We start from the raw sequence: 27,780 nt of genomic DNA, 5'->3' as shown, positions 1-27,780 counted from the left end.
TTTTTCTGGTTGCATACCCAAATTACAAGCCCATAAAAACAGGTGTTGATAGAGAGATTACTGATCTGTTGCCTTGCAACTAGAAACAACAAAACTAAATAGGACATGGTTAAAGAATTAAAAACACCGGGTTACCTCTCAATGGCAAGTTCTTTATTAGTTGTCTGCTGGACATAAATCACAATCTTCTTATCAATTCCTTGGCGGAGCTTAAAGCATTGTCTGTCCTTGTCTTTGGGAACTGCACTGTTATTTACCAAGAAGGGGGAAAAACTCAGATAGTTATTTAACTGTATTCCTCCTTTCAATAAATCAAAACAGCATCAGACACTTGGTGAAGTCAGCTTCTTATACAAACGCACGCCGACCCTTCCTTCCTTGCCCACTACAGTCAGTAACAGAACAGAGATGGCAATATAATCAGGAGATGGTCCTCCCTCGGGCTTTGAAATGAACTAACGTAACTCCTTGTATTATGTAGCTTGTTCTTGGATGCTTTCAGCGGCATTTAGACAAGAGGTTTTAAAATACTGAGGTTTAAAGCAATTTTATTACATATTAGAAACTGTGAATCACTCGTGTGCACAATGTGGCAGTAGGGCCTTTGGAAGCATGTAACAAGCATCTGAGCAAAGAAAATGCCCACTTAAAGCCCTTATCGTTCTACCTTAGATTTGCATTTTTCTAGCCAGTTTTCTTCAGCTAGATACTGAGAAGGGCTTCTCCTAAATGCTTACCAAAGCAGTGGACAGCCTGCTGATGTGGGAGCAGGCAGCACTGCGCTAAATGGCCAACATGGATGTCTAAGTGATAGACCTGGGACTGCCTGCTCAACAGTGAGATGCAGCTGAAACAGTTGTTGGAGGGAACTGATGAACTGTTGGTTTCCACTTTACACAAGTCCATGTTCCTCTGAGCATAGGATTAAATAAATAAAAGGAGGCAAGGGATTAAGTCTTTAATTTAAAGACTGAGAAGAGAGACAGGCTATGTAAACACAAACTGAGTACAGCTCAGGTGTTTATCTATGACTGAGTGGTTTTATAAGGAACAGTGTGGAGCGGCTAACACCAAGTGCTTAAAACTTAACAGTGACTTGCACAGCCATGTGTGCATGCACATAACATACAAAGGAGTCAAATCTCCATGTGCTCTGAAGCTTTCAGATCTTGCAAGCTAAATAAGGTTGAGGTTGGACAATTTCTGAGTGGGAGACCACCAAGAAATAGCTATAAGGTGGCAATTAAACAACAGACACTACCCCCTGAGCTCAACTGCTCTAGCATGATATTTGGTGATATTTCACTTAAGACTTAAAACTGACATTCTAATCACACATGGTCATTACAGATCTCACTGACTCTCTTTAAGGAAAAGAATAGTATTATTAATCAAAGTGCCCTGACTAGGCTAATTACATTCTGCTCCCTCCATACCACTCCCAAACATCTGAGTTGGGTAAGATTTTCTCTTTTACTTCCTTTTCCTAAAATAAGGTTGCTATGTGGTGCTAAAATAGCTGCTGTATTTCACCCCAAGGGAAGCCGCATTTCTGTAGCTGAAAAGATCCTTGCATAGGGCCCGACCCTGAGAGGGGTTCAGGCCCTGAATCTGTATATCAGTTTGTTATATTTGAGCAGTGCTTTGGATGTTTCCAGAAGATGCCATAATAAAAGGAGGAGGAAAGGGAATTTGTTTTTAAACAACACTTCCACTGGACATAAATCCAAGAAGAGAAACATCTCTGTGCCTATGGCCAGCAGCCAAACTGCTCTACAACTCCAAGAGCATATGGCAGTCCTGCTACTCTGAGATAAAGGCAACTCAACAATTATAAAATACTACAAATGGTTACATAAAACACTTGAGGGCACTGTGTATGGACTAACCAGAAACTGAAAAAGGCCTTTGAGGAATCAAGATTATCCAGTTTCATACACAGTGGCACTCTAGAACTGCTACATTGTCTGTGGACATAGGAACACACACAAAATCCAGTAGCACTTGGATTAGAAGAAAGAACAAAATTAGCTGTCTTTGAGAACCAGAACACAGAGAACAAGCATTTAGGAATAGATGCAAGCTCCATTTACAAGGTTATAATTAAATATTTGTAGCTCGTAGCGAAATTTAGCAGCATAAATCACAAGCAGAGATTTGAATTTCAATTAAACGGATCACATGACAGGGATGAGTTGTTAACATTTGAGCCCTTTGATAATGAATTTGAATTCAGCCTCCTTCCCTCCTTCTCCCCTGTAACAAACGCTGGGACCAATCCTGAGGAAGTCCCTGAGAAGTGAACAAGAGAGCAGGAACTTTACCCCTCTCTTGTGTAGACTTTTGGGCTCATGCTGGAGCCCAAGCTTTGAGACCACGTGAGTGGGGAGGGTCCCAGAGTCCGGGCTCCAGCCCAGCATCTACAGAGCAATTTTTAGCCTCACAGCCCTAGCCCCATGAGCCCAAGTCAGCTGACCTGGGCCAACTGTGGCTGTGACACAGATTTTTTGTTCAGTGTAGATGTACCCTTATGAAGGCAGCAATTACAGCTACTGGTATACAAGGCATGGGGAGGGCTGGAGTGCGATCTCGAGATTCCTGCTTAGACTACACAACTTCGTAGTCACTGCATCTTTACCAAAAAGCTCCAATCTTGCAGCGAAAGCATCTCTCACATTGTACTTGGCACAATGCTTCCCAGGAGAGAGATTTCTGCTGGAAAGATTCTGAAGTATAAGCACAGTTTAATTTCATTTACCATGCTCAGAGCAAGAGCAAAATTAATGACAAGCGTTAGAAGCAGGAAACGAGCTTCCAAATACACTTCTAGAGGGGCCAAAGGTGCAGATCTACAGGAACATACTAGCTCCTTTTAACATGCAAAATCATCCCTGGCTTTTGAAAAGTTACTCAATTTAAGAATATTTTCACATTAAAATCCGAAGTCCTATTGAATAAGAATCTGTATAAAAATATATTCACTGTTGGGTGGTTGATTTGACACCCTGTGGTGCTGCAGTGCTAGCTCTTCAGAGATGAAGTAGTGAAAGGGGCATACGCTACCAGATGGGAAAGGGGGCAAGGAACACATTTTTGTGCCATGTTGGTATAGTAGTTTGGGCAGGGCCTTGTGGTCTTGGTCATCAGGCTGCTGGCTGATGAAGCAGTAATAACACTGTACTATGTGGTGAATAGTTAGGTTATCTTTGTGACAGGAAACTTTGTCAGGATAATCTCAGCATCACATGGAGAGTAATTTTCATCTTTTCAGTTCAGTTGCATGCTTTTGAAAATTCTGTTCGGTTTTCTGGGTTAGTAGATAAATGTGTTGGTGCACTAATAAAAATACTGAAAACCTGCAACCAAGCCGATGGTATATCCGAGTATCAGAGAATAAGCCTTCTAAATACTGCCATCCTCACCTCTGGTCTCTGATGAATTTTGAGCATGAAAGCCCTTGTTTGCCACAAGCCCTCTCTGATTAATCTTGCGAAATTTTAAGTCCAGCTACTTTTCTGATTTACCCAGACCCAAGGTTTTATGTCAGGTGGCCAGAGTGGGTTTAAAACTTTAGTAAAGCGCACTGGCGGCAGCTGACATATCCTCTCCATCTTTTTTGTGTCATGTCCTCTCCATCTTTTTTGAGGGGAGCTTTATGCTAAGTGTATTGCCAGATTTTCAAAAGGTGTTTAATATCTGCTGCTCCCACCGACTCTAGCAGGATCTTTGGTGCTTAGCACCTCTGAAAATCTGACCAGTAATATTTGACACTAGAATTTAAGTGTGACATGTTTAGTCTCAACCATGATGTTGCTAAATGCAATTAGCTGCTTTGTACACAGCGTTTTAAAGACGAGAGAGGTATACAAAAACACAGAAAACACCTGGCAGATGGCCTCAGACTCAATGCAATGAGAACTACAACAACAACAAAAAGAAGAGTCTAATAGGAGGGTCCTAAGCAAAGGGAAGAGAATCCAGAAATAAATCACTGCTTTATTTAGCAAAAACGCTCACACCCGAGCCTGGTTTCCGCTACAGTATGAACTCTTCAAAAGGAGAATTTAGGGGTAAGCCTTCACCACTTTTGTTCCCCTCCAGCCACCCTCCAACACTAGACCCAGCTGATGGATAAGTAGAAATCAGGAAGCAATACCTGAAATAACCTTTCCCATCATCTTCCTTGATTTCCAGGGATACAGAGAATGTGAAAATATCGCTGTCTGGAGTCTGTGGGGCTTCAGTGGCTGAGAGCGGAGTCTGTTTGGCAGAACGACGGAAGGCAGTGGCAAAACTGTACAGTATTCGACTCACCTGCATTCATACAGAACCAGAGAGATTAGAAAAGATTCAAGGAGGATTGCTACCTGTGTTTTCATCAACCAGTGGGATGAAAAAATATTGTGCAAGATTGCAGATATATTCTGGTTCTACTTAAGATACTAAGATAAAATAGTAAACGTGCATGCTGTCACCTCATATGGTTGCAATTTCTATGCATTTACCAACTTCTGAGTTATGAAGAGACCATTTCTTCATAATATTCCACAGTGCCTTGACTGATTGTTTCACAATTTATGGAAATAATCATACTCTGATTCTCTAATGCATAAGTAGTAATCTATCTATTTAAAGGCTCTGAAAGGTTTCTAAAAATAGCATTGTGGGGCTAGCTAGATGTTTATCATCTCAATGATTCTGTATCAAATTTGCTCATTTTGTATGGCAAGATTATTTTTTCCTAAGGATCTGCCTACATACAGAAGTTGCACAGATGTAACTAAGGGCTTGGCTATACATACATTTTATAGCACTCTAACTTGCTGGCTCAGGGGTGTGAAAAATCACCCCCCTGAGCACAGCAAGTCTGAGCGCTTTAAAGCGCTAGCGTGGGAGCATTCCCGCAGCAGCACTTTGAAGTTTCCAGTGTAGACATACCCTAAGGGTGTGATGATGTTGCACTAATTTAGTCAAACTGGTGGTCCTTTGTAAGCATATACTCTTGCATCAGTTTAACAAAAGGTATGATCTTGCACTGTCTTAGTTATGCTGGTATAACACTGCATGCATACCTTCTTGCACCAGTTTAAACCTGGTTTACATCAATTTAGCCTGCTCCTGTTACACTAACCTGATGTAAGCCAGGTTCAAATGGATGCAAAAATACACACACAATGTAGCACCAGTTTAACTAAGAAAGTGCAATATCACACCTTTAGTTAAACTGATGCAACTGGGTGTGTAAACAAGGTCTAACTGCCAGCTCCACAAATTCTCTGTGTGTTCTTTCTGGCCTGCACTTCAACAGAGATTCTGCAATTGAAATTTGATTAGTGTGTTTGCTACTGTTCAAGTCCAGAGTAGGCCGTGTCTCACTCTCCCACAGCCGTGTTGGCTCTTCAGGGTTAAAAGGAAAAGGCAAGTTTCAGAAGATCCTCCAGGAGCTTGACAAATCTGCAAAACCATATTTATGAGGTTCCTTTTTTCGGCTATAACCACAGTGCCCTGTACGCTGCAGCAAGCTTCACCTAAAGTCTGCATCTCTCTGGTGGAAGTTCTAGGGTAGCTTCAGATACAGTATTAATTTTAATATTATTAAATTTTATTTTTAATTCAATGAAACCTATGCATTAGCCCTTGTTATTTCTTTTTATATTAAATGCAGGTTGTTTTGCATTATCTCCACATTTTCAGTTTTTTATATGGTGTAAATTTTTATAAAAACTATTTCCCCATGCTAATATTTTCCCCTACTGTTACTCACACCTTCTTGTCAACTGTTTGAAATGAGCCATCCTGATTATCTCTACAAGTTTTTTTTCGCCTGCTGATAATAGCCCACCTTAATTGATTAGTCTTGTTACAGTTGGTATGGCAACACCCATTTTTTCATGTTCTCTGTGTATATATTGTATCTTGCTGTATTTTCCACTGCATGCATCCGCTAAAGTGAGTTTTAGCCCACAAAAGCTTATGCCCAAATAAATTTGCTAGTCTCTAAGGTGCCACAAGTACTCCTCGTTTTTTGTATAATGATACCTACAGCCTAGCAGCTGTCAAGGGGCAGATAAAGGTTAGCAGCTGGGAAGGTGAGACACACATGTGGGTTTGTGGAACATACACAAGATATTTCTGCTAAAATGATCAGCAGTGAAGCAGCTAATGCTGACATTGAAACTATTCTCTTTTGCTTTCAGAGGTAACACCCTACTGGGCAATTCACACTCTTCAGAGATACTGTTTCAGGCTGTCTGCTGTCAGGTGTCACTGCCTCAGACTGCACTTAATTCAGATGTTGAGGTTTTCTTTGTAATCATAAATGCTGAAAAAACTTTAAATGAAAGTTTAGATTTTGGAGCACAATTATTCAGCCAGCGGTGAATTACACAGCTGTAGAATTATGGAAAACACGGAATCATAGAAATGTAGGTCCTTGGAAGGGACCTTGAGAAGTCATTAAGTCCAGCCCTCTGCACTGAGGCAGGACCATGTAAACCTAGATGACCTCTGACGGGTGTTTGTCCAACCCGTTTTTAAAAATTTCTGGTGACTGGGATTTCCCCTTTAGAAGCCTGTTCCAGAGCTTAGCCACCCTTATCATTAGAAAGCTTTCCTAATATCTAACCTAAATCTCCCTGTGACCCGAACAGCACACCAATGCTATTTGCCATACGTTTGTTATGATATTTACGTAAAGATGGAATATAAATATATCATTGGAATACTAATAATTCACTGATCATTAATATTCTGGTGTGATATATGTACAGTAAATCCAGAAAGGACTTCAGAGATGTGCTGGAAATATGTGACTAAAATGTGTTTAAATCAGGCATGTCAAGGAGAGTTGATAAACAAGTTTTCTCCAGACATAGGAAAGAGGCCAATACCTCAAACCAGGTGTGGCCAAATTCAATAGGCTATTCATTTTTACAGGTATCAGAGGTTGCAGGAAGAGATCATTTGCATTGTAAAAATCACTAGCAGGGAGAAACCAGCATGGAGACAGAGTCTACACCAGACAGCATGGCATCTATACCTCGCAGGGAAAAAACTAACTTTATCATGGGATACTCTTCACTCAGAAGAACAAATAAATTTGTTAGTCTCTAAGGTGCCACAAGTACTCCTTTTCTTTTTGCAAATACAGACTAACACGGCTGCTACTCTGAAACTCAGAAGAATGTCTTTCAAAGATTTACTGGACCGTAAAGAGCAGGGAGAGAATCCCTATGTTATCTTTCATCTGAGAAAACAGATATCCAGCACTCTGAGCTCTGTGAAGGGTCCTGGCCAGAGAGTCTGATCAGCCGTGCTGGAAAAAACACCTTGGTCAGAAACACTTCTTCAAAAAGAGAGACTCGTTTGTTAAATCAGGTTTTAGTCTTAAAAGCATATTTTTATTTTTGTTTGCTCATAACCTTTTTATCTTTATTCCTTATACACAGTACCACTTAAACCTCTGTCTTTTTGTTTAATCAACTTGTTTTACTATAAACCAATTCAGTCCTTTAATTAAAATAGAGTGTTTGTTAACCCCGAGGTAATAAGCTGCTGTGTACTGTCTTTTTAAGGGAGGCACAAGCAAACTGAGCATTCAGTGACAGAGCTATGCATAGCAAATAAATGTGGGAGCTGGAGGTCACTGACTGCTACCTGCTAGGCAAGATTTGGGCTGGCAGAGCCCTGAAGAGTTTGCTTATAAAGCAAACAAGTTGACTAGTGTCAGTGAGCTGTCTCACAGCTTAGCAGCAGCTCTCACTTCAGGCTGAGAGGACGTAACAGAGTTATTTACGGTTCTGGGAACCCCACAGATTAAGGTGGTCCCTTGCTGCAGACTAAGCCCATTACTTCTTGTCCTACTTTCAATGAACATGGAGAAGTAATGATCACCGTCTTCTTCATATGTGAAGACTTATGAGGTGCCCCTCAGTCTTCTTTTCTCAAGACTAAATATGCCCAGTTTTTTTCATCTTTCCACAGAGGTCAGGATTCCTAAACTTTCAATCACTTTTGTTGCTCTCCTCTGGACTCTCCAATTTATTCGCATCTTTTCGGAAGTGTGGTGCCCAGAACTGCACTCTGTATTCCAGCTGAGGCCTCACTAGTGCTGGCTAGAGCAGGACAATTACCTCCAATATCTTACATACAACACTTCTGTTAACACACTCCATAATGACATTAACCTTTTTTGCAACTCCATGACATTGTTAACAAGGAGTCTGGTGGCACCTTAGGATTGACATTGTTGACTCATTCAGTTTGTAATTCACTATAACCCCTATGTGATCCCTATAACATGAGACACTTTAATAAGACTTAAAAGCAACATAAACAAATTTAAATTGAAGAATAAGTTTCATTTGTTGCTGTTAGGACCAAATTCTTAAATCAGATGTTCAATCTCACTGATGTTAGCGAGAGTTATGAGTACTGAGAGTGTAGCTGGTCCAAAAGAGATTTAAGAAATGTTACTGGGATATGCTCTTAATGCCAGTAAGGTCAAGAAAGGATTTAACTTACAGCTTCTTGGATTTCACATCGGAAGACATGAATCCTGAACAGTTCTGCATTGTAGTGGCTTTCAGTGAAAGCAAAGCAGTCACTCTCGGGGGTCCCATCATGCCCTCGCACACAGAAGAGAATTTTATAGATCGGATAATTTGCTATTTCTGTGTGTGTCTGAGGATCTAAGAGCCTGTTTAAAAAAAAAAAAAAAAAGTAAAGTAAAGTTTTGGGCTTTACAAGGATTACTTTGGCCAACCATTTATTTGTGAGATTGACGGATTCCACTAATATTTAGAAAAAACACGCTACACAGACCCTATCCCCGATTGTCATTTATCTCAAGACATTAACTATATGTGAAATTCTGACCCATCCCCGACCCCTGTGTAAATGCCCCTCTCCCGCAACAGAGTACAGTCAGTCAACATTAAAATGGAATCCTATTAAATGGGTCAGGTATTTCCATCTTGCCTGAACCACTTCACTCTGAGGTGACAGGACAGGAAAGAAAAGCAGTGCTGGATTTGAATGTAAGTTATTTGTTTGACTTTTTTCTCCTTATGCCTAAGAAAAAAAGTGCAGGTACCTGAAGTGCAAGACACTTATGTCTATAATTTCCCTACAAAGCTCAGACCTTCCCATTCAGAAAGCTGACCTAACCTACAGCAGTTCACGCATATTTCAGGTCACACAATTTTCCCATTGTCACAATAGCCCTTGCCTGCCCTTCTGTGGCATTCTTTGGGGAGGAGGACTACAGCCTGTTCCCTGCCTGAGACTTTGCACATCAACAGTTTTACAGTCCTGGCTCTGCCTCCCCTGGGATTAGAATTCAGTTTCTATTTCCAAGGAACCAGTAAGTAACTGCCCCAGCCACCATTTCCAAGACAATTCAGATATTAAAGAAGATTCTGTGCTGCCCCTTGTGCATGAGAAGTTCGTTGCAAACTGATCTGTAAGGCCACTTGACCATCTCTTCTTTAAAATCCCTCCAGACCCCCTTCTGCCACATTTAAAAGAAATCCCACATTGCTCATATCTCCTCCTAATTGCGATTGGTAGCTTGCTCTCCTTTGACAGATGGAACTGATCAGACTGACTGCAACAGACTCCAGAGTGTTCCTGAACGAGCTTCATACCTCACGGTTCCTTCAGACACATTAGGCACTGACAGGGTCACATCTAAAGAAATCTCGCACTGGCTTCGTAAGATAGACATCATTCTCAGGGCCTCCACTTCGCTCCTGGGGGCGTTCACTGAGGCACAGCCCAAGTAGGTAAGCTTGCTGAACACCACACTGTCCTCATCTGCCACTGGTGTAAAAGGGCTCGAATCCTCACAATCTGCAACAAGGCACAAAGTGACAAATGAAGAGGCAAGCCAGATGGTATGCGTTAGTAAGCTTCAAGGCAGGCCTCCCAATAACCAGGGATCTGAAACCATACAACGACATTCATAGAATCAAAGAAACACAGGGAAGAAACCTTGAGAAGTCATCAAGTGCAGCCCCCTGAGCTCTGGCAGAGCCACTATGCCTAACAGGCTGGACAAACACCTGTCTTTAAAACTTCCAATGATGGGGATTCTACAACCTTCCTTGAAAGCCTACTCCAGAGCTTAATTACCCTAATAATTAGCAAGTTTTTCCCAATAGCCAACCTAAATCTCCCTTGGTTCAGATTAATCCCATTACTTCTTGTCTTACCTTCAGTAGCCATGGATAACAATTGATCACCATCCTCTTTATAACAGCCCTTAACATATTTGACTATGGTTATCAGGTCCGTCCCCCCCCAGACTCTTCTCAAGATTAAACATGCCCATTTCTTTTAAACCTTTCCTCATAAGTCAGGCTGTCTACACCTTTCATCATGTTTGTTGCTCTCCTCTGGACTTCTCCCCAATTTGTCCACATCTTCCCTATAGTGTGGTACCCAGAATCGGACATAACCCTTCAGCTGAGGCCTCACCAGTGCTGAGCAGAGCAAGACAATTACCTCCCATGTCTTACATAGGACACTCTTGTTAATACACTCTAGAATGATATTAGCCTTTTTTGCAGCTGCAGCACATTGTTGACTTACATTCAATTTGCAATCCACTATAACCCCCCGACACTTTTCAGCAGTGCTGCCACCTCGCTGTTATCCCTCATTTTGTAGTTGGGCATTTGATTTTTCCTTTCTAAGTACTTGGCACTTCTCTTTATTGAATTTCATCTTGTTGAATTCAGACCAATTTTTTAATTTGTCATGGTCATTTCAAATTCTAATCCTGTCCTCCGAAGTGCTTGCAACCCTTCCCAGGTTTGTGTCACTTGCAAATTTTATAAGCATACTCTCCACTTCACTATCCAAGATATTAATGAAAATATTAATAGTACCAGACCCAGGACCGACACTTGTGGGACCCCACTAGATCCGCCCTCCCAGTCTGACAGCGAGCCATCGATAACTATTTTTTGAGTATGGTCTTTCAACCAGTTGTGCACCGACTTATAGTAATTTCATATAGACATTACAAAAAGCCAGGACAGACTAAAAGGGATATGGAAAGCCTGTGATTATAAATACAAAGAGAGCCACAGGGCTATCCAAGCTCTTAAGACTGACTCTCTCCATGGGGGTACACTCTAGCATACTGTCCGAATGCACTCATTTTCACCAAGGCAGCAAAAGTCACAGGCATTCTAATCGGACCAATTTAACAGACAGCACATGTTTAAAGCACTCATCGTGGTCACACTGTGAACTAACCACCATTTTCCTTCAGGACAGGGGTTTCAAAACTTTATCCATAGTTTGAACAATATCTTAAATGATCTCATGGGCCACCTCCCCTCCCAATGGGAAATCACATGACATCCCTCTGGCAACTACAATGTTACTCAGACAGAAAAGTGACATCAGAAGTGTATTTTTAAATTCTTTTAATGCTATTTAGCAGCTAAAAATAAGAATTAGGAAGCTTGAGTTGGGAGAGGATTTTACTGGGGATCACTTAAAAGAGAGAGAGCGCATGCTAGCTCTGAGTGATATCAGAACTATTTATTGAATTCACAAATTTTGTGCAAGCACATTTTATAAGCCTAAACCTTATGAATGAATGCCCATGGGATGGAGCATCTTCACTCTTTATTCTCTGTAGACAAATAAGTTGAGCATCAGTCACTTTTCAACCCATGCATGTGGGTTTTTCAGGTGAGACCGCAAAAACAAGATCCTGGCTAAAAAATTTTAAAAGCACCCAAGGCACCTAAGCATTTTTGAAAATTTCACCTCATCTGTTCTGCAATACCTTTGAAGACCCCGTGCCAATTCTGTAAGAACAGGAGCTTTAATCCAGTATCTTTAGACAAAGTTCCCTTTCCTCTCACAGTGCCCCAACTGTCTCTTGACCTCTACCCCAGAAGCAGCTGCATTTCAGTGGAAACATACATAAGATGGTGGATCCCTTTGGGATCCCTCTGGGTAAAAGAGACCCAAACAATGTAATACATTCACCCTGTTCATCTGCATTACAGCACATCGTTTCGAGTAGCTAACTTACTTCTGAAGTAGTAAGTTTGACTATACTATTGATACCATCCTACTATATGAGCAGACGACATGACAAGTGCTTCATACATTGTGCATCACACGTAGAGAAACACAGAACTTCTGATGGCTGCTAGTAGGTACTCCCCAGTGTTTCCTAACCTCCCTGTGTCGGTTTCACTGGCAGGCTCATCTCAGGTTTCTGGAGTCCTGTCATCGACACCGGGTTAATGGTAGAGGATGCTGAAGCCTCAAGAAGGATGGGATCTTCCCCTTCTCCATCAGTCCGGCTTTCTTCCCCATGTTCCCGGTCACTGGACAGGTCTTCCATGGGTGGATCCATCAGCACATCTTCAAGTTCCCTCTGCAGCTGCTGCTCACTCCCATTCCCTACAATCTAAGAGTCATAAACACAATCAGGACAGGGGTTAAGGAAAAAGGATTGTTCAGTTGAAGAAAAACTCACATATAAAGAATTAAAGAACAACTAGCATAAATCCAGACTTGCCACCAGCTACAACTGCACAATCTAAACACACAAAACTTAAATGAAATCCAGACATGCAGCAACCGATTTCCCTAGATTTAGTATATGAGCACTTTTCTTCAGAAACAAAGCTGGCCTTGTTTAATACTTCAATATACCTTACAAAGAGCTCTGAGAGCAGGAATTACTTGGACATGGGAAAAGAGAGTGAGGTGAGTGTCCTCCAAAACTAGTCAGACATCATATAAAGTATACGCAAATAAAAGTATTAACAGAAGTTAGTACTATTATGGCTTCTATGGAGGCCTTCAGTGGCAACAACAAGTGCCTAATATTCGATACACTATGCTGTTTGTAAGGAGGCAAAGACCTCTGTCTACTGATAAAATAATAAGATTACACAGGAAGAGAGCTCAGGAGAGGGGAGTCAAAAATAGATTTATACCCTCGGCATCAAAAACAGAAGCCATTTAGGTGAAGTATTAAATGCACACAGTTGTGTTGCTTGCTGACACTGACCCTGCACCCACTTAAATGGTGCAACATCAGAGTCTTAGGTGGTAAGAGGATGGAGCCATCATTTAGTACTCTGCAGTGGCTAAAGTAAACTGAAAATCTAGCCAAGGAAGAGGAACACTGCTGGCTAGGACGTCTATAGGGATACAGAGGAGCTCTATGGAATGAGGGAATAGAATAGAGGCGCATTATGAGGTACAAGGTGTAAGTGTTGGTCTCTACAGCTGTGCTTCCAAAGTGTCTAAAATGTCACATTTCAGGAACCCATTACGTAATTTACCAATCAGTATCTCTACCTGTCACAATGATATTTAGATATAAAAGTGATAAGTGTGTCACAAATACCATAGAACAGACAAGGAGATGCAAAAAGCATCTTGAAAGCATTTTGCCGAGTGGCAGCCAATGATATTTACTAATGTTCTAACACTTAACTTGTTGGTAGCCATACCTATTCCTGTTGGCATTGTACCCCATTTTCCTATGATCTGACATCCATTTCCATACCACACCCATCTTTTTTAAGATACTGATATAAGACACTGCCCATAAGTTAGAGTTATATCAGTTCAGTTATATCAGATTCCTAGCACCTTTTATTAGTCCTTTTTGTTAGAAATTTTTTCTAACTCTTACACAGAAAAAAGAATCTGGAATTAGTTCCTGTTCTCCTCCTCTCCTTTTTGCTTGGAAACTAGACAGTAAAGCATGAAGAAAGACTCAGTTCACACAGAAGTCTGCCCAGAACACCTCTTACGTAAGGAAGCATATAATTCTATCTGCACCATAACAAATGTATCTTAGTGGAATATCAACTCATCCTGAAAGCTTTTGAAGCAATGGCCTATGTCCTCAGAGTCAAACAATAACTAAGTCAACCCACAATCCAGGTAAGACTGTCAAAACAACACACCAAATCAGATACTGGGAGAGCTTCACATATTACAATTAGAGCCTTGAAATGAAATCTACTATGAGAGTAAGAAAAAAATCTGGATTAACAATACCTTGTTACATGGATGTTCATATGAGTCTACACAGTACATGCCCTCTAATGAAAATTAGAGTAAAATTCCCAGCAGGAGATAGTCACCTCGTTACTGGTTCTCTTATATCACTCAAAGTTATTCCTGTTGAGCTGTAATTCTGACACACAGCAGGTGCCACCTGCAGGCCTTCAAGGATCAATCCCCATCCCCAACCTATCTCCAAATTTCAAACACTTAAATTCATAGATATTAAGGTCAGAAGGGACCATTATGATCATCTAGTCTGACTTCCTGCACAATGCAGGCCACAGAATCTCACCCACCCACTCCTGCGAAAAACCTCTCACCTATGTCTGAGCTACTGAAGTCCTCAAATTGTGGTTTAAAGATGTCAAGGTGCAGAGAATCCTCCAGCAAGTGACCCGTGCCCCATGCTACAGAGGAAGGCGAAAAACCCCCAGGGCCTCTTCCAATCTGCCCTGGAGGAAAATTCCTACCTGACCCCAAATTTGGCAATCAGCTGAACCCTGAGCATGTGGGCAAGATTCACCAGCCAGATACCCAGGAAAGAATGCTCTGTAGTAACTCAGATCCCACCCTATCTAACATCCCATCACAAGCCATTGGGCCTATTTACCATGAATAGTTAAAGATCAATTAATTGCCAAAATCATTTTATCCCATCATACCATCTCCTCCATAAACTTAACGAGTTTAATCTTGAAGCCAGATACGTCTTTTGCCCCCACTGCCTTCCTTGGAAGGCTATTCCAGAACTTCACTCCTCTGATGGTTAGAAACCTTCGTCTAATTTCAAGTCTAAACTTCCCGATGGTCAGTTTATATCCATTTGTTCTTGTGTCCACATTGGTACTGAGCTTAAATAATTCCTCTCCCTCTCTGGTATTTATCCCTCTGACATATTTATAGAGAGCAATCATATCTCCCCACAACCTTCTTTTGGTTAGGCTAAACAAGCCAAGCTCCTTGAGTTTCCTTTAATAAGACAGGTTTTCCATTCCTCGGATCATCCTAGTAGCCCTTCTCTGTACCTGTCCCAGTTTGAATTCATCCTCCTTAAACATGGGAGACCAGGGGGAAAGTGGAGAAATCTCAAAACATGTCTAACACCTTCCCCAGACTTTCCAAACCTTCACTCTGTTATCCCCACAAAACACAGAAATAAATATTACATCTATGTCTGAAAACCCCAAATTGTATAGCGACCAGATGCTTAGGGTTTAAACAGTTCCTTGATTTCCTAGCCATTTATCACACGTGAAAAACAAAAATGAAAATCAACTGCTCTTTCCCCCTCTATACTATTTAAAGTGAATTTAGTTCTGATCAAAGGCATCACTTTGACAACGCTGTACTAAGTTCTCTATCTTGTGAAGCACATGCAATGGCAGGCCAAGCTTTCCACACAACTGCTATCACTATGCCTTACGCCTGAACTGACTAGCCCTCACGGCTCATTCAATCCTTGACCTCAATGCTAAGCCTGCCAAAGGTGCCTAATTAGTGCCGACTGTGGTGGTCTTGTTTGTGACCTGAATACCTGTTCACTAATCACTGAACTGAGACGTACACAGCATTTTACATATGCCACTGAATACCCTTCCAATGATAAATTTCAATTGTTAGTGACCTGGGCCAGAGCCAAACCAGTGATCTAAGAGGGGGAAAGCTCCAGCTTTTCATAGCACAGTGGTTTTCATCCTTTTCTCATTTGCAGACCCCTAACATTGTGAATGGAGGTGCGGACCCCCTTGGAAATTCAACCTGTGGTCTGTGGACCCCTAATATAGAAGTCTTAGACTGAAAACTGACTGAACAGAACTCAGCTACACATGTTATAAGTGCTCAGCATGGCATTTGACACAGAGTGAGAAAAGGTGCGGAACTGTGGGCTTCTATGGTAACAACACTTCCGGGTTTTGACCTGTAAGTGGGGGTAGTCACATACTTTTGACTGATCAGAAAAACAGAATGCCTCTTCTGGAATCTGAAACTAATATTTTCACCTTTCGCAGACCCCTTAGACCAGTGGTTCTCAGCCTATTTACCACTGTGGGCAGCATATGCAGCTCTCTATTTGTAGAAGTGGCCCACATAACACAATATATATACTACCTGTGTGGCCCAGAGGATATCACATGGGATGAAGCTGTGTGCTGATTGGGCCGCAAGTGACCTGCGGGCTGTAACCACTGCCTTAGACATAGCCTGCGGACCCCCAGGGGTCCACGGACCACAGGCTGAAAACCACTGCCCTAGCAGATGGTACATGAGGAGTGAAACAAATCTGCAATAAAAGCAACATAGAGCACATGAAACTGAAAGCAGGAAGAATCTAACACGTATTATTGTAGAGTCCAGGTCAGCAAAAAAATCCCCAAGCGCATCCAGAGCCAGGCTGCCAATGCTGTGGAATCACTCACAGAGAGGAGCTTTTCAGTACAGTTTCAAGGTTTCTTGCATTTAATCCTGGCTCATTTGCCTGCACCAAAGGAAAGAAACCACCTCACCAAGATGTATGGCCTTAGAAGCCTCAGTAACTTGTGGCTGTCTATGAACAGTCACAGAAGATAAGGCAAACAAAAGCCAAGTAAATACCTGTGCGCCTCATTCCAGACTACGATTAAAAAAAATGGAAAAGAAACATCAGTACACTTGAAACCTGGACACAGGACAGGACTCTTACAGCTGCATTCAAAAGCCCTAATGTGGTAAACACAACAAATATATTGTCCAGGGGCCAAGATAAAAAAAACAAACACTGACTTATATGCAAATTGGATGCCAAGGACAGGAAGACAGTGATTCAATGGTGCTACTAGTGAGCCATGTTCTAGGAACAGTGGGGGTCATTTAAGGTGTAACAGTTCTGTAGGTTTGTTGGGAACACACAAATGATCACTAAGAGGCAACCTCTGAACCCCGACAGAAGTGGGAGTGCAGAAGGGAAAGGCAAAGAGATCAATGATCTGGTAAATGTTTGTCTGTCTGTCTGTCCAGGACAGATGCTTTCTCTCATTTTAACAAAAACTGGAGCCCAGCATGATCCCAAAATCATTAACTATAAGATGTTGCAGCACCACAAAACCCATTTATGTGCGCTACCATTACCTGTACCCAAAACAAACCAAGGGTAATTTTTATATTTTATCTACCCCCTGCTACCCTCAGGTGTGTGCACATGCACACAACCCACCAGCCTTCTCTGCCCTCTGAGAGCTTAAGTACTGTGCTATTAGAAAACACCCATTCTACAGAGTGCTCCAGGAATGGGATTTTTGTAAATTCAATTCATGCCAACTGCCAGCTCACACAAGCAAAGTGACAAGGAGGAAAGTGTTGACAGCAGAAATCGCTGATAGGTGGCATTTTTGGCATACGCTCAGTGAAAGCACCCCTTTAAATTGTGTGAACCATGTACGTCAGCATATATAAAAAGCAAAAAAAAGTTAATAGTTATGAACAGCTACAGAAAGATACAGGCCATGACTACACTTTCAGGAGAAAATATATCTTGCTGGATTTTATACAACTTTTTACAAAGAAACAAAAATAGCTATTAGCTCAGACAGAGGTCTACATCAAAGGAACACAAGATGAAGAGCTCCTCAGGCTCAATATGCATCTTATGCAGTTCACCAAACAGAGCGTGCAAAGAAGCTTAAAACTCAGCAGGATACCTGGTGAGGAAGCAAGAGAAATAAGATCTAGAACTGCAGTTCTAGAATTACAGAGATAAAACAACAATCTCAAAATCAATGCCATTCAGATTTTTTTTGATCAATACAAATTTTTGCCTCCTTTGGTGGCAACATGATGGTAGCTGGACTTAGAGCAGATACAAACAAATGAGATTAGTCATACATCCTGAAACAGTTCATCATCCCTGAGAAAAGTCTTCTCCCCATTTCTGCCTCTGACACATACAATCTGGGCAATCCCTACTTGGGATCTTTTTTTTAAAAAAGGTCAATTTCCATGTGCTGCTTCCATGCATCTAGATAAGATATACATAAAGTGCCCAACACAGTGTTAACTGCCTCCTCCTGAACCTAGCTTTCAAGTTCCACAGATAAACAGTCAACTAATACAGTGGAATTGACGCCTGGAAAGCAAAGTCCATTTTACGGAGGCAGTGGACAGGACTGTTCCCCATCAAGACACTGGAGTTATCCTTCTAGTCTTCATTTCTCTCTAGTCCTCTGACAACAAGCAACTGATTTCCATTCATAAAGACAGCCTTTTCCAGTGATAGAGGTTTGTTGTCTCCTTACGCAGAAAGGAGGGGGTTAACGAAAGAAATTCCTGCAGGAATGGCTTTGAACTGGGCACCTACTTGCATTAACTAATGTATAATGCTTCCATTAATCATTCAGATTGCAGTTATAAAGAAACAGCATGCTCTCTCAAAAGACAGAGTACAAAAGGAAAGGTTCAAGGTGATTCACTTTGTTCAATGATTGTACCCAGCCTTTGCCTGGAATTCATGCTGAAGTTTACTCATAAAACCCAACAAAACTATTGTAGTGTTTAGTTCCAGATCAGGAAACAGCATAATTTTGTTTGACAATTACTCTTAACCTAGAATTAAAAAAAAAAAAAAAAAAAAGACAGCTACACAGTAGTACCAAAGTTCCAGTTTTCTGAGTTAGAAATATGGAACACACAAAAGATTTGGAAGTAAATGTATCTGAAAAGCAAATCTTTGGAAGTACTTTGGAAGTAAATGTATCTGAAAAGCAAATCTGGGTCATAACATGGTTGGTTGAAGAGGATTACTGTTATTACTCCGCAAAAAGAAAAGGAGTACTTGTGGCACCTTAGAGACTAACCAATTTATTTGAGCATAAGCTTTCGTGAGCTACAGCTCACTTCATCGGATGCATGCAGTGGAAAATACGGTGGGGAGATTTATGTTTTCTGTGTATATAGAATCTCCCCACCGTATTTTCCACTGCATGCATCCAATGAAGTGAGCTGTAGCTCACGAAAGCTTATGCTCAAATAAATTGGTTAGTCTCTAAGGTGCCACAAGTACTCCTCGTTCTTTTTGCGGATACAGATTAACACGGCTGCTACTCTGAAACCTGTTATTACTCCATTATATATTTGTAAACTTTGTGAGGTGCTGTATTTGCCTTGCAGGTCACTTCATTTCTTTTTATGTTACAAGCCCAAATGTTACTGCACTAAACATAAATGTGTGTCCTGAAAATCAAAAGCATCAAACACCCATAGCTGGGTAATCATTACAACTGCACTAGGAATCCAAACATCTCAACCTTGAAGTAATACGTGCTTCAGAACGAGCCATTTCACATCTCTAAACATTATTTGGCACTAACAGAGTGGAATGGATTCTGGTAGTCATCTCTCTTCTGTAGACTCCGATCATCTTCTCTCACATAACTATTCTTAAGACAAGGAATTCTTCTATGCAGTGTGCTGAAATTCTAAGACTCAGTAGATACCCAGGCATGGATTCTAAAGCAGACAAGTGAGGCTACTATTCCTCTTTTGGAGTTAAATTTCTGGATAGAACCTTGTGAATCATTTAAGGAAGTCTCACTTGTTGATATAATTTTGAAGACTATTCCTTTGCAAGGGGAATTATCGCTGAATCTTTTGCAGTTGCAATACAACTACATAAATCGATTTTTTCACCAGATGAAAAAAGTTCTTAAAGAAAAAGAACTGTTCTTCCGCTAAAGGCTGTCTGTTGTGTCATCTATAATAATGCATCCATTAAATGGCTAGTACATAGAGATCAGAAAGGAATTCAAGAAAGCCAAGTAGAGCAGCTGGAGATACAAGAAAGCTGTGGAAAGGCATCAGGAAATCTGCAGTGAAGTCTTTGTTCAGCCTCCCACCTCCTAGCAACAAAGAAGAAAACAGTCCCACAGAGGGAATACAAGATCTCTCTCTCCCTTTGAAATTTGGATTGGACTTTCTTTGCATGACAGATCTAACTGACCTGAGATCTCAAGGTCTCTTACATAGGTGAGAATTTTTCTTTCAACTCCCATATAGAACATTCTAACTTAGATCAGCCCTGGAAAAGATCCACTTTATACTATATGAAAATACAGCTACAGGTGTAAGAGAGTTTAGAGTGCCCATCATGTTTCTATCACCATATTTTAAAGCCACTGAAAGGTTTCCTTTATGTTAGACAGCCTAAGTGCATAATTCAGGGAAACAACTTGCAAAAATTCCTGAGGGTCTTTCCAGGATAGCAATCCCAGAAGCGAAAAGAAGAGGTCGATGCCCATAGAGTTCACATAACTTGCTCCTGGGCCTGTGTTCTGAGGTCCATGCTACACGTCATGGGTGTAAGGTTTCAGGCTACTTCCAAATTTCTTAAAGAGAACCTTTCACATTGACAAACTTTAGTACATAGCAGAACCAACAGGCAAACTGATGACATATGTGCATTAACAAGGGCTTTCTCTCCTGAAAGCTGCAGTGAAGTTGTAATTCTAACTGTCTGAAAATCACAATTTATGATTGTTTCATCCTAAACACTGGGTGACAACTCCAGTAAAGGATTCATCAAAATGAAAAACCAAGTAGTGATGGAGAGAGCACTTATTCAAACCATAAATATCTACAATGACAGCAGAAGTAATTAAAAGAAATATCAGCAAATGACATTGATTCTTGAATAAGCTCTCTCTTCTTTCAAGTTTTCAACAACAGAAGTCCCTCTTTAAGCTCTTCTATGGTTAGTTTGGGTTAGAAGAACGAATGAACTCAGGTTATGGATTCTTACCTTCAGTCCTGTTTTTTCATCATCACTACCATTATTTGTAGATGGTGTTTCATCCCCTTGCCTGGAAACCAAGACAAAATCTTCACTGTTAAGAGTGGATACCGAGTCTGAAGACACACTGATTTTTCCAACAGAGACCTTGTCATCCATGACTTAAAAAGGAAGTTCGACTCATGAATGAGATTAAATTTTATATACTCCTGAAAAACAAAAATCATAAAAATACTTATATAGAAGTTTGTGCTTGAAGCTCAAATGTTTCTTTTCAGAAACTTGATGACTATTAAAGATCAACACATCTGACTGCATAGCTAAGTAACAGTTCTCAGTACATCAATGTGCACACATGGTCCAGGCTTTTCAATTTGCTGTTAAACTCTTTACTCTGAAAGTGCTGCACTGGTTTCTATAGATCACAAAACAAATTTATATTTTGAAGTGTTTCATGATCACTTTTCCCAGTGAAGGCCCATCTATACTACAAATAGATTCACATCTGAGGACCTGGTTATAACGTTTTCATTGTGCAGTGTAGATGGGGCCTAAAATCATACTCCCAAGCAGTGCTAAAGTTAATCTTTTTAAGGAACATGGTTAAGATCTTGTCTACACTGCCAAATGAGCGTTGTAACTAAATCCCAGACACAGTACTGTCTGTGGTGTAAAACGGGCTCTTGTGCTATGCCTGGTGATGAAAGACATTATTTTCGGGCCAGCATACTTCCAACTATAAACCCAGTCATAACCTGGCCTTCCCTTCACCTATGTTCATGCAAATATCATGCTACGGTTTTGTAAATATCAGGACAAGCCAATCATGAAATTCCACTTACAAATAATCTCAACATTATATGACTTAACTCGATATGCTGTACTTGAGACACAATGGACCCTTGAGCTGAGCAATATTTTATGCATCTGCACTGACACTTTTGTATTATAAGAATCAGCTCTGGACACCCTACCAAGAAACAGGAAGAACAGCATCGGCTGGTTCAGTGCTGCAAGTCAGAGCCAACAGATAGGCTAAAAAAAGTCACAAGAACTGGCACTGAGATACACTTTAGATAAATTTCAGAGTAACAGCCGTGTTAGTCTGTATTTGCAAAAAGAAAAGGAGGACTTGTGGCACCTTAGAGACTAACCAATTTATCTGAGCATAAGCTTTCGTGAGCTACAGCTCACTTCATCGGATAAAGGGAACAAAAGGAGTTCAACTACACACCTCCAACATCAAAGGTACTTAGAACCCCTGGCTAAAAATAGAATGCCATGGTACAAAGGGCCAGTTTAATTCCTTAGTGAGTCCCGATTACATGCTCATCACAAGAGTCCCAGTCTTTACTGACTCCAAAGGATGACCAAACCTGAATTTTTTTGTCCATTTGAATTGTGCCCTTTGTCCTGTGGGGAACTGACCTCACTTGGCTGCCAAAATAGCAGCCAAGCAATGAGAGAGCTTGGCACAGATACATTTTTCCAAGTGCACAGAGTGGGTACACAAAGGAGAGACCACCACCTGAGAGGACTGCTTTTTGACTTGGTGCCCTACAAAGTCCATAAGCCATGCACAGGAGTTACTTTGGAATTAATGTTGGATGGATTTTCAGCATCATTTTAGGCATGAATTTTTAACAGTGAGGGTAATTAACCATGGGAACAATTTACCAAGGGTCATGGTGGATTCTCCATCACAGGCAATTTTAAATCAAGATTTGGATTTAAGATATGTGTTAGTTCAAAAGGAATTATTTTGGGCAAGTTCTATCGTCTGTCTTATACAGAAGGTCACACTAAATGATTGAAATGATCCCTTCTGGCCTTGAAATCTATGAATCATCATGCCTGATGAATGGGAACTGTATTGCAGGCAACGGTCCTAGCCCCCTCCACCAATGGGCTGGCTGCACACTAGGACTCAGTATATAACCAGATGACTACTCCTTACTCTGAGAACTATTTTCTCCTCCAATGAAAGGAGCATCTGAAATTAGAGTAAGACAACCTCACAATAAACTTTTACTGCCCCATCTCGTGCAAATATATTGCCTTCTATTTTCCCACAAATGGACTGTACGATTGCTCTTAACCTCTTATGAAACTTCTCTCTGAGTGCCAAGTATTATTACAGCAGCATTTTCTTCCAAACCATACATGCAGACAGAAACTGAGTCGTGAAGGTCACTGAAGGAAGGAGCATTGTGTGATTCTCCTTTGAGAGACATGGAATTCTTGAAAAATGCAACAACATCCTACTCTTGTTATATTCAGGCAATTTCACACTAATGAATAAAAAGCCTGAAAATAGCAGCCTAAAAGCCAGTTGCTGTTTTTTAAGTACATGGCAAAGGTCTTGCATGTATATCCCCACAAAGGCTTCTAGGTTTGATTTTTCTTAAACCAAGTTAGAATTTCTTGAACTGTACCCAACCTACTGCTGCCAAGTAATTAATAAAACTGCCACTCATGCCTCTCTGCCCTGTCACTGAACTGAGGGAACAGTGTAAATTTAAGGAAGATTGTAACAGTAAGACATGGAAGATCAACTGGAATATCACATCCATCATCATGTCTAGGAAGGCTTGAGGATGTAGTATATCAGAGTGACCCTTGTTCTTAGAAGCCACAGTTTACTCAAAGTACACTGCTTCTGGACAAAAGCATAAAAGTTTATTCATGAACTTCCTCTCTTCTGACCCACATTGGCCGTATCCCCCCTAATCTTATCTGCTCGTGTGCAATGTTTTCCTGATGCTCTACACAATAGTAGGTTTGAAGAAAGTACTTAAAAATACTCTCAAGCCCAGATGATCCCCAAAATTTGCCCAACTAAGGGGCTCCACTGACCCCCTGTCAGAGGCCCAAGGAGTGTACTTTAGTTACATAAAGCAGCCAGCAGCCACCTGTCTAAGATGGGTTGTGGCCCACAGAGATAACCGGTCCCAGTTTACAATCTTCCACCTTGATCTAAGCAGTCTCTCTACAGATTGAGACTTGCAGACTTTGCGAACAGCACCTTAATAATGAAGCTGAGGGCAGTGAAGATGACCATGCTCTAACAGCAGTAGCTATAGCAGGGAGAGCTGAGCAGCACAGAGATGCTGATCCAAGGAAAGAGCTTTATGAGTGACAAGCAAACAGAGAGAAGGCATGAAAGGAGTAAAAGTCTCATTTCAACTCTATTATCTAAGGATGCTTACCAGCAAATACCATAGGATTACTGCCAAGGGCTTTCTGATAAGCCATCTCAATACTATCCTCACCTATGCCCGGGAAGGATGACATCAAATTTATCGTCTGATGGAAAGATTCCTTTATTACCTTTAAAGCTTTTCCACCTTTATCTGAGCAATACATTTTGCCTTATTTCTGAGTTTTCTCTGCTCTGTTTGTATCACTGGCCACAAGGTTAAAAACCCTGTCTTTGCTTTTTGTTTCAGACATCTAAATTCCAGGGTCAGCTTCAACCTGAGTCTGTCAGTCTAAAAAGTTGAAAGTCCAACATTCTTTCATTTTATACCCAACAAGGAATATTGGATAGGAAACCAGTAATAATCAGTAAATGGTTATTAGTAATAATTTCTGAATTCCAAGTACAAATCTATTATGAGAGGCTCATTTCTACACCACCTACAAAATTTGCAGCTCATCTGAAAATAACTAAATTATTAACAAAATGTAAAATAAAAATAAGCCCCCCAAACCTTCTCTTAAAATATTTTTGCCAATACCTTGCAAATGAAGTGTGAATGAATATCTATACTCCTGAAAGACAACAGGAATAGAAGAGCTAGATCATTAGCAGCCATTAAGATAAAGTAAGGTAAGGAGCAGTTTAGCAATATTTTGGTATAGCATGTCTAGCTTGAAGTGCTAAATTTAATCTATTTTCAAAGCCTGACAATCTGGCACCTTTCACCAGCACTGAATTCACTTTTAAAAAAGAAAGTATGCTGTGAATTCACATACTCTCTACTCTTCAAACAGGCATCACACACAATAATCAGGGAGTGTGTGTTATTGGCTAAATTTATCCGCTACAGTGCAACAATAAGAGATCCAAATGAGCCTGATTTTCCCAACCATATACTGAGTGATACCTTGCTCTGCAAGTAGTCTCTCTGAAATCAATGGGACCAAGTATGAGAAAGTTACTACTCTGCACAAGGGTAGCAGGATCTGGCCCAAAGCAAGAGGCTTTAATGTGTAATATTAGTGTAAATTATTGACCTCTCACAAACCACTGGACGAGCAAAAAATCTATATTCTGCATACAGAAAATACAAGATTTTCAATTCAGAGAAATTCCTTGAAGGAATTTTATCAATTGTTTAAAAGTGTTACTATTTTTATCTGACCATTGATGCTGAGAAAGAAAAGGAGCATAGCTGCCATAATTGAATGAGAAAGAGCAATAATGAATTCCCCTGGGTTTTTTTGTTGGAATATTGCCATGGTTTAATTCACATGAATTTCCACATTCCCTTACTTTGCCTTGCCTCTTTCAGCACCTTCTAGATCTAGAGTTACTTTAGATCAGAAAGCTCCCTGTAGAGCACCCCTGGGCACTTTACCTGAACCAGGAACTTGATGGCTGCGTAACAGGAAGTCTATGAGCTCACTAAAATAGGAGCCAGTCTAAAAGAACTCACGTCAAAAATTTGCAGAGCAATTAGAGGTGGCAGCACCATGAATCTCACAGAATCAGAGAGCAAGAAAACACAGCAGTAGAGACAACACTAGCTATATGATGCTTCCAGCTTGCCTAAGAAACTCAGGACATGTATACCTTGCATCTGGGAGTGAGCCTCTCAAGCCCAGGTCCTCAGACTGGTGGTAGCAGAGCTCACACTAATGCTCTAAAAGTATCTAAAAGTAGCTGTGCAGACATTGCTTTGATGTCATGGCTTAGGCCGGAGCTCAAGCTCTCAAGACCACATCACACACCTGGCTTCAGAGCCCAAGCTGCAACACCTACGCATCGATTTTTTGAGCACTAGCGCAAGACCTGCTAGCAGGAGTCTGAAGACCCAGGCTGGAGGCTCACTCTCAGATGCAGTATAACCCTTATGGTTTCCATTCTCACTGTTGAGAGGTTTAGGAGAGAAGGTCCCCACCAAGCACAAATCTCAGATTATGTGCTATATCGCAGCTCAGAGCTCTCCCAGAGACAACTCTAAACACCGACCGTGTCCCTAAGCTTGTAACTATGGGGTTAATTTCAACACCAATAAAAAGTAAATTTTCAAAAACAGAAGGGGTAACTCCTAAGACACCAGAAACTGCCCCACAGAATATGGATCTTGAGGTCACAGGTTCTCCAGTAAGGGAGGGAGAATGTCTAGAAGAATCATATCCCGCAAGGCTCTGTTATAATTTATGGATCCTTTTTTGTTTGCTTTTGATTTTTGCTTTTCATTCCACTCTATTCTGTGCTGATTAGGCCTCAGCTGGAGTATTGTGTCCAGTTCTGGGCACCACATGTCAGGAAAGATGTGGACAAATTGGAGAAAGTCCAGAGAAGAGCAACAAAAAAGATTAAAGGTCTAGAAATCATTACCTATGAGGGAAGGTTGAAAAAATTGGGTTTGTTTAGTCTGGAAAAGAGAAGACTGAGAGGTGACATGACAACCGTTTCCAAGTACATAAAAGGTCATTACAAGGAGGAGGGAGAAGAATTGTTGCTTCTTAACCTCTGAACATAGGAAAAGAAGCAATGGGATTAAATTGCAGCAAGGGAGGTTTAGGTTAGACATTAGGAAAAACTTCCTAACTGTCAGGGTGGTTAAGCACTAGAATAAATTGCCTAGGGAGTTTGTGGAATCTCCATCATTGGAGATTTTTAAGAGCAGGTTAGACAAACACCTGTCAGGGACGGTCTAGAGCAGTGCTTCTCAAGCTATCTGATGTGGGGAACCGGCAATTTTTTTTTCCAATGTGCGCGCAAACCAGCAGCTGATGGCTCGCAGACCGGACCACCACTTTGAGTAGCACTGGTCTAGATAATACTTAGTCCTGCCATGAGTGCAGGGGACTGGACTAGATGACCTCTCAAGGTCCCTTCCAGTCCTATGATTCTATATGGAAATGAAGCATCTAAACCCATCTTGCTTCAACAGAACAAAGAATAATTGTACTCCTAATTTTTTAGCTTCCTGTAAAGAATTGTTCTCAAAGGAGTATCATGGCCATAAGATGGTGTAGTTTTCCCATTGGACCCCTCCTCTCAGTCAATCTGAATTCAAGGGCCAAATGAAAACAGGAGATTCATTTTAAGATTAAGCTTCCTCAAATTGCCCTACCACTGCAATTCTCATGAAAGAGAGAAGCATGACAAGTAGAGATCTCAGGAAGGTGGTTAAATCACCCACAAAGCCAGGTATCAGAAAAAACATAAAAGAGTTCAAGCTAACACAACCTTAAACCTGTTAAGGATTATCAGTATAGCTGATTTGATAAGGATTTTATTTTTAATCTCGAAAATGTGCTCGGGACAAAACGCTTATGTCAGGCTCCAGCACAAAGCAATTGCTCCAACTGTGGAGACAGACTGTAGGCCCAGGGAAACAGTGGTTTACAAAAGAAACGCTAACACTGCCTTATCCAGAGTAGCAAAAGAATGTCACTGAAATGAGTTCACTGCGAAGAGTTTATTCTCACGAACTGAATGACATTCCAATAGCATTGTGCATATCTACAGGTCTCCCTTTACAGGCAGACATAGGACATAGATCCGTAAGTACAGAGAAGCAGTTAGCATGGAAGATAATGTACTCCAACCAGAGGTTAGAGTGACCCTTATAAGGGTGCAGTGTGTATTTATTTACACAGCTTACATCATTCACTGGGGATTCAAACAGAAATGTATAGTTACATTTATTGGACCAGCCTGGCTCTCTGAAAATATAATTTGAAACCTTCAAGCAGAAGCAATGACCTTAACAGTCTCA

General features: G+C 40.9%; 1 protein-coding gene across 1 annotated transcript in view; it reads right to left on the bottom strand.

Moving 5' to 3' along the window:
* The window catches only part of RABGAP1 (RAB GTPase activating protein 1), a 124,148-nt gene that overhangs the window by 93,210 nt on the left and 3,158 nt on the right, over window positions 1-27,780 (bottom strand). Inside the window, exons 2-7 of the mRNA XM_074974178.1 lie at window positions 20,831-21,030; window positions 12,208-12,442; window positions 9,648-9,852; window positions 8,524-8,698; window positions 4,157-4,314; window positions 136-246 (exon numbers count right to left, since the gene is read on the bottom strand). Of these exons, the coding sequence (XP_074830279.1) occupies window positions 136-246; window positions 4,157-4,314; window positions 8,524-8,698; window positions 9,648-9,852; window positions 12,208-12,442; window positions 20,831-20,980 (1,034 nt within the window). The 5' untranslated portion in view covers window positions 20,981-21,030. The remainder of the gene's footprint in view (window positions 1-135; window positions 247-4,156; window positions 4,315-8,523; window positions 8,699-9,647; window positions 9,853-12,207; window positions 12,443-20,830; window positions 21,031-27,780) is intronic.

Source organism: Natator depressus, chromosome 16 (genome assembly GCF_965152275.1).
Source record: "Natator depressus isolate rNatDep1 chromosome 16, rNatDep2.hap1, whole genome shotgun sequence".
NCBI classification, from domain to species: Eukaryota; Metazoa; Chordata; order Testudines; family Cheloniidae; genus Natator; species Natator depressus.
The sequence above is the reverse complement of the archived record's forward strand: the minus strand, read 5'-3'. Positions and strand labels throughout refer to the sequence as shown.